This window comes from Notothenia rossii, assembly GCF_949606895.1.
Source record: "Notothenia rossii genome assembly, chromosome: 6".
Lineage (NCBI taxonomy): Eukaryota > Metazoa > Chordata > Actinopteri > Perciformes > Nototheniidae > Notothenia > Notothenia rossii.
The window spans coordinates 63665970-63676701 of NC_136909.1; the positions used below are offsets into that span (position 1 = coordinate 63665970).

At 39.8% G+C, this 10732-nt stretch overlaps 1 protein-coding gene across 2 annotated transcripts; it reads left to right on the forward strand.

Annotated features, from left to right (window-relative positions):
- The first annotated feature begins 410 nt into the window (after window positions 1-410).
- On the forward strand, window positions 411-10732 carry asrgl1 (asparaginase and isoaspartyl peptidase 1). Of its 2 annotated transcripts, none has more exons than XM_079689651.1 (7): window positions 411-555; window positions 1608-1803; window positions 2695-2837; window positions 3610-3764; window positions 7417-7538; window positions 8024-8134; window positions 8697-10732. In XM_079689651.1, the coding sequence occupies exons 1-7, from the start codon at window positions 547-549 to the stop codon at window positions 8909-8911; spliced, it is 951 nt and encodes a 316-aa protein (XP_079545777.1). In that variant the 5' UTR covers window positions 411-546; the 3' UTR covers window positions 8912-10732. The 2 variants fall into 2 exon arrangements, with proteins under 2 accessions (XP_079545777.1, XP_079545778.1); XM_079689652.1 differs by having other exon boundaries at window positions 421-642.

Consider the following 10732-nt stretch of genomic DNA (forward strand, 5'->3'; position numbering starts at 1 on the left):
TTGATAGAAGTTGCCTTGTGGTTACACTTGACTACAGAGTATTTTATTTGGCATGACCCTTGCGTTTAGCTGCAGATACATGTTACCAGACTTTCTACAACTATCGATTGACATATTGCTTGTTTGTCATGTGTTTCAGTCTATTATTTGGATTGGATTGGCATGTGTTGAAGCAAGCATCCCAAAATTAAAATAATTTAGACTTTTGAAAAAAGCCTGTATTTAAAAGAAAACTATTCCATAGCAAAGATATCATGGAAACATTTGCCTAAATCTCATAATAGTTCCTAAGACATGTTTCAATAATGCTGCATGTTAGTTGTATTTTATTTTGAAAGTGTGATTCCCATATCCCGGAAATTATATTGAATTCCTGAGCTTTACCACTCCTCAGCGATATTTTTGGTGACTTGTTCGCCGTCTTGTATTCAGGGTGTCATATTCTGTGCATGTAGGCTTTGGTGTCGCCTAATTATACTTTTAATATCTTTACAGCTGTAGTGTTTAGCGTCACGTTAGCAACGCGTGAACTGCAAGAAAACGTAAATGCTCAGGGTGAGTGGTTTAGGTTGACGGAAAATGTTAACAATGCGACTATTTAGTAACTAGTGGAGTTGAACCAGTCGCCCTGGGCCTGTGAGAGTAAGTGTATACCTCCATATTACCATGTCGAACCATGCTATCCCTGAAAACACGTGAATGCTTGTTTGTTATAACATAATTTCAGCCTTCTGTAATGTATCTCGTCAATTCGGAATACACACAGCCCAGCTCTCATTATTTAATATTAGCCTATTTAAATATGTAGCCGTATGTAAATGCTTAATACAAGTGCTCGAATTTAACATGAGACTAATTTAGTTTCACGCGACGCGAGACAACTACAAGTAAGCTAAGTTCAAACAGCAGAGTTAGAGGTGACGCATTTTCACAATTTCTGTTTTTCTTTTCTGCCTTGTCGTTGTTATTTAAAAAAAAAAGACGTTAAATTAAATAGTTTCACAATCGAGTAGTGCGAAATGTGTGTTGTCAACATAGACTGTATAAGGTTGTCAAAGATGTTCAACTGAGAGCAAAGGTTAGATTTAAGACCTTTATGGCTTTATTTGCTCCAATAACTTTTATCTACTAGACTGCAATTTAGTGAAGCAACACAAGTTATTTAATCTAATCATTACATATTCTAATAAATGAAGGCTATATTATTTCTCTGAATATCCATGTATTCATCACAAAAAAAGAAAAGAAAAGTAAGACAAATGCCAAAGGCTAAATCAAAGCAAGTTATACATTTAAATGGCTTTATACAATGCATTTAAAGAAAAATGCCATATTGCAACATTTTTGACCGATGTATCCTTCTTTTAATGGCCTGTTGTTTACCAGTAAGATACCTTATCCAATTGTAATCTCTAAACAATGACAACTAAATAAAATCTTGATAGTCAGAATTTGTTCTGCCCTAAAGATTAACCAGAAATGTGGACAGTAGAGGGAAACTGAATCAGTTTTGCAGGACACTAATCACATCATATTAAAATTGTCCTTTCATGTTACATGTAGCTCCTTTAACATTTAACATCCTGTGTTATCTCTTTCCTGCCCAGGTGAATGACATGTTGCCAGTAGTAGTGGTACATGGGGGGGCGGGTCATATCCCGAAGGACCGGTCAGAAATGTCCACTGCGGGGGTGTGCTCTGCCGCTCGAGCGGGGTTCACCATCCTCCGGGGAGGGGGCAGCAGCATGGACGCTGTGGTGGAGGCTGTCAGCATCCTGGAGAATAACCCCTGTTTCAATGCAGGTAATCATACAAATCTACTCTCTTATTAAATACATGCAGCATAATGGCATCCTTCTTACACATACTGCATTTTCTACATATCCTCATCTGTATATGGAGGCGTGTGGTGCAGCGGGTTGTGCGTTGGTGTTCAGATCAGGGGGTCATAGGTTCAAACCCCACTGCAGTCAGCATGTTCTTGTGTCCCTGGGCAAGACACTTCATCCCAAATTGCTCCTGTGGGGATTGCCCACAGTATTGAGTATGAAAGTCGCTTTGGATAAAAGCGTCTAACAAGTAACATGCAATGTAATGTATATATACCATATAAATACAAATCTGTAAAAAAAAATCACTATCACTGCATTTATTACTTTAGTTAAGTTGGTTTGGTAAATGTTCTATACCTTAAATGTGAAATCTATTTACCCATATTTGTTTTTGTACATTAACATTAAATGTCTTATATGTATTTAATAACCGTAATAGCAAAGTAGAAATACACTGTATGAACACATGCATACATACTTACACATACGAACATATTTACACAAAAAATGACCCTAAATGCAATTCTTATTCTTGATCAGTTTGTTAAATTTAAGATAACTTGACTTATTTTATTACTTTAACAACTGCTTTTGATGAAAATGTGATCAATTTAGGAATTTGGGGATTTTTTGGGTTCAAAATGGGGTGTAACAAGTGGTAATATGGTAATAACTGCCCCTAACTAGCACCACGACCATTTTACACTTGTAAAAATATGTGGAACTCCTACGGATAAATTGCTGTTTAATATGTGGATCACATTCTGTACATACTGCCAGGATTATTTACATAAAAGATATTAAGGATTGTTATTCCACAAAGGCATACCTCTATACAAACATTTCTCAAATCGTGTTTCAGGGTGTGGGTCAGTGCTGAACATCAAAGGAGAGGTGGAGATGGATGCCATTGTGATGCATGGGTTGACTCTGGGTAGTGGTGCTGTCTCTGCTGTACGCAACATCGCCAACCCCATCCAGCTGGCAAGACTGGTCATGGACAAGGTGTGTACCTTTTAAATATGGAATGGTTAACCGTTAAAGCATACACTTGGGAGTTGTAAAAATAAAAAAGGTAGGAAGAAGTAACAGGGTTTGGGAGGGTTACGTTAAAAATGTATTGCATTATAATTACTAGTTACCTGTGAAAAAGTATCATTAGTAACCTAATCCAAGTGTCACAATATGTAAGTAATTGATTTCCTTTACTATTGGATTTCGTCAATGCAAATAAATTAATGAGAAAACAAATATACCAAATGTAAACTTTAAGGGGCCCTAATTTGCTTATTTTCAGGTTCATATTTGTATGTAGTGTCTCTACTGTTACATGTCTCCATGCTTTAATGTTCAAAAAGCCCTTTATTTCTCTCATACTGCCTGTGCTGCAGCACCTCTTTTCACCCTCTGTCTGAAACCAGAGCCCAGTCTGCTCTGATTGGTTAGCTGGCCAGCTCTGTTATGATTGTTCAACCACTTACAGATTTCCCAACGCTTATCCTATCATGCATAATGTGTTAGAGCGCTAGCCAATAGAAGCACAAGTGTTACATAATGATGTCACTGTGTCACATAAGTAAACAAATGAGTCCAATGGAGGCAGGGGGGGGGGGGAGAGTGTGTGGGAGAGAAACTCCCTCTGGAGGAACTTTGGGATTTTAGCCTTTTCAGACCATTTACAATGTACAAAAACCTATATAACAATACAGGAAAGGGAAAACCCCAAAAAGCATAATAAGGCCTCTTTAAGGATGTGACCTTTGATTATTGATTTCAGACGAGTCACTCATGTCTGACAGCAGAGGGGGCCAGTCAGTTCGCCCGGTCCATGGGGGTCCCCGAGGTGTCCCCTGAGTCCCTCATCACTGAGTACTCCCGCATGCGCTGGGCAAAGAACCTGGCGCCTGATGCCAACCCTGTGGAGAGCCAAATGTGAGTCACCACGTCTTTAAGCTTATTAGCATTTGTTCTAAAAATACTCCCATCCATCAGGGAGGTAATCTGAATCCTGCTGAGTCTGCATACTCCATTTTATTTTATTATAGTTAAGCTCAATACACTATTTTATGAACATATAGGTTCACCTACTGAAAAAAATAACAAGTGAAACAAAGAAAGTGAAACAATAAAGCAGATTCAGGCAGTAGGCGTAAACATGCAGTCCGTTACTCCCCAAACCTGCTGAGCACACAAATCAACAGTTTTGAGTCATTCAGCAGCAGTAGTTGGAGAAGCTCCTCTGGATGTTTGTTCAGGTGTTATCACCGGGGCTCAGGGTCACTGCTGGAATTCATTGTTATTGCTGTAACTGCAATTTCAACAAAAGAGCAAGCTCCAAACGTTTCCCAGCTGAGCAAAGTGAGGATCCAATACTCAAAAGAAACCTGTTCCTTAATAGCTGATGGTACTGTCGCTGATTTTATTGATAATGTTAAAACACGGCTGATTTCATGCCTATCAGAGATTGACGTCTACCTCATCTTTGACAGATACTATGATTACAGTATCAAGTCTGTCACCAGGGATGTCAGGGAGACAGTGGTCAATAGGAAACATCATTTCATCCTATCAACTAAGCTACCAGCCCAGAAGGTTGTCTTGTCATCCATTGAAAACAAGAAACGGCTCAACCTATTACTATTTAAGGAACTGACCGAAGACAGGCTTTTCTATCTACGGGGCACAAAAGAACACAAGTTGGTGGTGACAAGGGAGGACTCATGCCCCATCGAGATCAGGATGGAAGAAAGAAGGAGCTGATATGAGCTAGAAAATCAGCAGGAAGAAGCTGACACCATCATTAGCCAACAAGTCCTGGGGTTGGCTGAAGAAGCCCATCCAATCTCTGTGGTTTCTGCTGACACAGATGTGTTCGTCCTACTCCTTCACCATTACCATCAGGCAGGACTGGATGTACTAGTGATGTGTCGGTCGCGAACGAGCCGATTCTTTTGAATGGCTCTTTGGTACGAACGAGGGGAACCGAGTCGTACTTGGTGAGAGCCGTTCTTTTTATCGTTCAATCGTTGGTCCGCACTCACTGCCTGCCAAAATCCACTCGCCTTTTAAAAAGCTTGATTTTGTTCCCCAGACGTATGCTGTGAAGACCCGCCCCTACTCTGATTGGTAGGTTTCAGCACAAGGAGTGAGATGGGGTAGGTCTTGACGGAATACGCGAGAGAGAGAAGTCATAACAAGTGGTACGAGCAGGTAGACGACGTGTTTTTCGGATGGAAAATAAGCCAAACGCAGCAGCATTTGGATGCACTTCAACCAAAACTCAGGCAGTGATAAAGCGCACCATTTGTAAAGGCAAAATCTCCTTTAAAGCAGAGTCAACAAATAATCTCCATCGCCACAAACACAGTATCTAATAAGAGTTGCGTGAATTTCATTCAAGGCAAGGCAACTTTATTTACTTAACACATACAGAGGGTAAATTCAAAGTACATTCACGGACATGAATTACATGGATATGGCGCCACCTTGTGTCATGTTTACAATGCAGATTATTGACATTAGGTCTGGCAATACAGTCAATCATTATCCTGGTGATTATTTCGCAGATAAACCTAGTAACCCCGCCCCCTTTAAAAGAACGGCTCTTTTGAACGGCTCTTTGAAAGGAACGGAGCCATAAGATCCGGCTCCTTTCAAAGGGCCATAATTTCCCCCGCAAGGAAAGAGCAATAGTGGACATCAAGGTGACACTGTCCAAGCATTCAGAAATTGTTGAGAACCCTTTACCAGCCCATGCCAAATCGGGATGTGACACTATAGCGTCTTACTATGGGTTGGGAAAAGGCTCTGTCATCAACGTCCTGAAAGCTGGGTACCAACTATCAGCAACATGGATGCACCATTCCAGCAAGTCCTCGACCAAGCCACTGCCTTCATCTCAGCCTGCTATGGCATAAAGGAGAGCACAGACATGTCACACACAAGGCTACTTGTCTGGGGGAAAAAGAATGGAAAAGGACATATGTCTGCTCCAAACCTTGCTGCTCTACCACCAACAAATGAAGCCTTCATTGAGAATGTTAAGAGGGCCCACTTTCAGGCAATGTTGTAGCGAAATCTCAATGCAAACCTGCTGCCAGCACTGAACCCAGAGGAATCTGGATGGAAAAAAGATACGTGCAACAGGTCACTGATCCCAATCCATCTACCAGAGGATGCCAAACGTGTCCCAGATTACATTTTGGAAATGATCAGGTGTTGCTGCAAGAGTGAGACCCCTTGCAACTCCAAGAAGTGCAGTTTGCCATGCACAATGTTCTGTGCGTGTTTCAAGGTGGGATGCTCAAGATCCTAACACTAGATGATCATCAGCAATATTTCTAATGTGTCATTTCTATATGCTAATGAGCAAAGTGTTATTCAACAATCTGCTTGCCTTTCCTTTTTGTTGTTGGTAATAAACGCCACGCAGTTGCGTTAGCAAAAGAGAGAAGTTGTTTTCATTGTCTTTGCAAAATTCACTGCGCTACAAAAGTATGTTTTGCTGGGTCAGCTTGAAAGGGTTAATATGAATTCATTTAGAATACAACGCACTGTATGAATATAAATATTGGGGAAGGCAAATGTGATGCATTTGATTTGAATATATTTCAATATTATTGCATGAAATCTCATAAATCCTTATTTTTCTGGGATTTAGGCATTTTGGGCATGGAGGGGTTAATATCTGAACATGCTAAAAGGTTATCAGTGGGCACCCTCCTGTACTCCTTTTGAATACACTTTGGAGAAAGTAAATTGGGTGCATTTGATTTAAGTATTTTGCATGAAATCTCATAAATCCTTATTTTTCTGGGATTTTGGCGTTTTGGCCATGAAAGGGTTCATATCCAAAAATTCTCAAGGGACATCACCGGGCACCCTCCTGTATTTTGAAGAGGTACCTCCAAGCTACAAGAAACAGCAGGAAAAACCCTTTATCAGACGAAACAAGGTTCATCCAAAAATCACGCTTTGGCTACCGGACTATAAGCTCAGTTTTAGCTTTAAAGTGATAACCAGGTTATTATACAAATCAAAGTAGAATCAATCACAATTCTACACTATATATACCCACCAAAGAAAATGTAATTTATGCTATGATAAACTATAATATTTTAATCCATTTATACCATTGAATACATACTTCTTGGACTCAAATATATGGTTATATATTGTCTAAAACTAATATTAATATCAGTGTAAAAACGCCATTATACATTTTGAATCATCATTGAATTCTTGGTCAACTTATTGATTATGTATGGCAAATTCAAAACTGAAATGTAAAAAAAAAAATGTTGGAAAACAAAATGTTCCCCTTTTTTCACTGGATTTCTTCATGTGAATTAAAAGAGTATATATCAGCAAACTGATGAACTTAACATTGTTTTTAATATGATATCTATTAATATTATAATTGTGGTTTATTTATTCCAATTAAAAATAAATTATATTATCTTTATGTGTTGTTTCTCTGTGTCCTTTTTATTGAGTTCACGTCTGCAGTGATTATAAACGTTTTATCAATTTTCTTTTTTTTTAAAGGAGACTTTTTGCTGTTCCTTTATGTTTTCTCGTGCAGGGGGAAGATGGGCACGGTTGGAGCAGTGTCAGTGGATTCGGAGGGCAACATCGCCTGCGCCACTTCCACCGGGGGGATTCTGAACAAGATGGAGGGCCGGGTGGGCGACACACCCTGCATAGGTCAGTCGTCACACTAACCGTCTGGAGTTAACCTTTAAGGGCGAGCACGAAATCTATTGACGTCAATATCGCACCAAACAGATTGGAAGGTGTTTTTTTAGACTAATCGTTCTCCAGCAGCTGACCTTTGACCTGCAGAAGTTGTTTGTTAGTTAGTGAAAAATGTCTGCTTAGTTAATTATTGACTATGAGCGTTGTGTCTGATAACCTATTGTTCAATACTGCTCACACATGTTGCATTGGGATTATTCTGTAGACAAAGCATCCAGTTGTCTGTGGGTCAAATTTGACCCCTTGCTAAATTATTTTACATCAGTGTCACAGAGTTTCAGAGGTGATTAATAAACAGCTTCAGGTGGATTTTGGCCTCTTCAGACATGTCTAGCTTACTATACTGTCACAACCGCTTGACAATCAGACATCGCAATGGGATGAAAATTACAAAAACGTAAAAGAGATTATTTTTCCTCAAATTGTCCCTGCAGGGTCTGGAGGTTACGCTGATGACCAGGTGGGGGCAGTGTCGACCACAGGCCACGGAGAAGCCATCATGAAGGTGACTCTGGCCAGACTCATCCTCTTCCACATGGAGCAAGGTAACACAATCTGGATTTCTGCAGTGACGAAACAGTGCCTATAACCAGGCAATTTCTGCAAATAATTAAATTAGTGTGTCTTGAATTACTGCTCTGGCCAGGGATTGTAAATGTGTGTGAGGGCTATGGTTTCATTTTAACATTGGGAAGGACAAATATAAAGTGGGCAGTGGGGGACTCCTTCACTGGGAAATATTTAAGGTTTAACTCTTCATTTTCTCTTTTCTGATTGGTTTATGCACCAATTCATGGCGGAAACATCTTTATTTGTCATTTTAATTCAAATCTATTAAAAAAATTAAATTAATTATGGTTAGGCTCTAGGAAATGTTTTATCAAATATTATTGTTGTCACTTCAACAGGAAAGCTGTTGAACACATATATGTTGTAGGGCAGTTTTATTTCCAAAAGTACAATACAACACCATCATATCTCTCTTAGGTGTTTTGATCTCCACTCTTTCTATTGTTGTTGCGCTGATGTACACTAGTTGACCCCTGACCTGTCAATGAGCACTTCTACCTGATTTAGAACCTTTTTTCCTCTCTCCTCTGCTCTCAGGTCAGTCCGTGGAGGCTGCCAGTGACTTAGGGCTGGCCTACATGAAGTCCAGAGTCAGTGGTCTGGGGGGGGTTGTGTCGGTGGACCCTCAGGGCCGCTGGGCTGCTCGCTTCTCCAGCCTGCAGATGTGCTGGGCTGCAGCGCAGACAGAGACCTTGCACTACGGCCTGTATGCTGGGGAGCACTTCACCCAGAGCCTGGGGGGGCCCCTCTGACAGGAAGTACAGCACATATAGCTTCTACATCTTTAGGCTGAGCATGCACTGAATCAACAATATTTTAACTTTAACATTATGAATAATAGTATATTTCAGTATTGATTAATATTTTTTATAAATATGTTTAATCTTTTATTTTTTTGATAATACTCAGTGAAGATGAAAAGCTAAATTTGGTGTAATCATCTCATCATCTAAATCAGGGGTGGGGAACCTCCGGCCCCCAGGCCGTATACGGCCCGCGAGACCATTTGGTACGGCCCTCGAGGTAATTTATAAACACACGCAAAAAAGAAAAAAATTAAACAAGCGAGTGCCTGTTTTTCCTGGCCAAGATCAGGGTCCTTGCACACAACAAGAGCCTAACGTGTCATCACGTGGTGGTATATGTCTCGTCTGACAGGGTTGTAGTTCCGGCAGAGAGCACCGGAACGTCGCTCCGGCACTGCAACTTCCAAAATTGCAGTACCCATAAGGAGCTGTACACATGCAGAAGTTTTTGCGTGGCTGTGTCTTTAGTTGAAAGCCCAGTGGTGATCTGTTCATCTGTCATACTGATCATACAGTCAATAACTTTGTTGTTATCAGCATCTGGTTAGCTAGCTATGCTAACGAATATAAGAAGCTTTTACTACAACCAGTTAGATAAAGACACATCTTTATATGATCATTATAGTTATAAAAAAATAAGAGAATAAAGTAAACAGGTATAAAATACTATATGACAGTAAAAAAAAGTTGTTATTAATAAACAAGAATACAGTTTGAAAGGGGAGTGATTTGTAAAATATCCATAAAGAAAAAAATCTGCTTACAGTTCTGTTTCATATGGATGTTGAGAGATGTATCCATAGATCTCCTAATGTTGCTCTCAAAATGCACCAGATTAATGCTTTTAACTTCGACAACAATTTGTACGGCCCTCGGAGGATGTTGAAAAAATTGAAATGGCCCTTGAGAGGAAAAAGGTTCCCCACCCTGGGCCCTGATCTAAATCATATTCTCTTTCAATATGAAACTTTCGCCATGCAGCAGTCACAATCACTGCAGTTCACCCAATGGCCACTTGAGGCGGGCTCCAAAACAGAGCGATCTGCATAGACCTCCATGTAAAGAAGCTAAACTCTAGAGCAGAAATAGCCTGGTGCCAAACATGGTTTTGGTATCTAAAGCTAATGAAGAGTTTTTTTATTTAATATTTAATCAATAATTAATACATGTAATATTAGAATTTCCTTCAAATGTCTTGTGGTGACATTTTAGACAAATACATCTAAACTTCTACTTGGCTGGTTGGTTTACAACCACAAAGTGTTAATTCCAGTGTTCCGGATGGTCATGTGTTATAAAGTCTTATAATAATTCGTTTTCCAAATGGGCTTTTGCCAAGAGTATGCCTTTTATCATGGAAGAATGTGAGTGTTTCTTACCTGACCTATCTGGTATAATGACGTATACTTTTAAATAGCTGTGGCTCAGTGGCTAATCTACCAATCTGAGGGTGAGTGGTTCGATAGCCAGCCCTAACATATCAAAATGTTCTTGGGCAACATACTAAACCCCACCCAAAATTGCTCCTGAAGGCATGTCAGCAGTATTGAAGGGAATGTAAGTAGCTTGGTTTAAAAGCTAAAGGACATCATGTGAAGTCATTTGTATTTTTTTAACGACAGAGTATTCATGGGAGGTTTTTGTACTGTAAGGTGAATCGTTGCCATCACTCCAGCATTTGAACCAGAGCCAGTGTTTGTGATATTCAATTCTGGAGCTTCCTGCTATGAAAACACAGATTTGAAAATAAATGCCTTTAATCCCTGA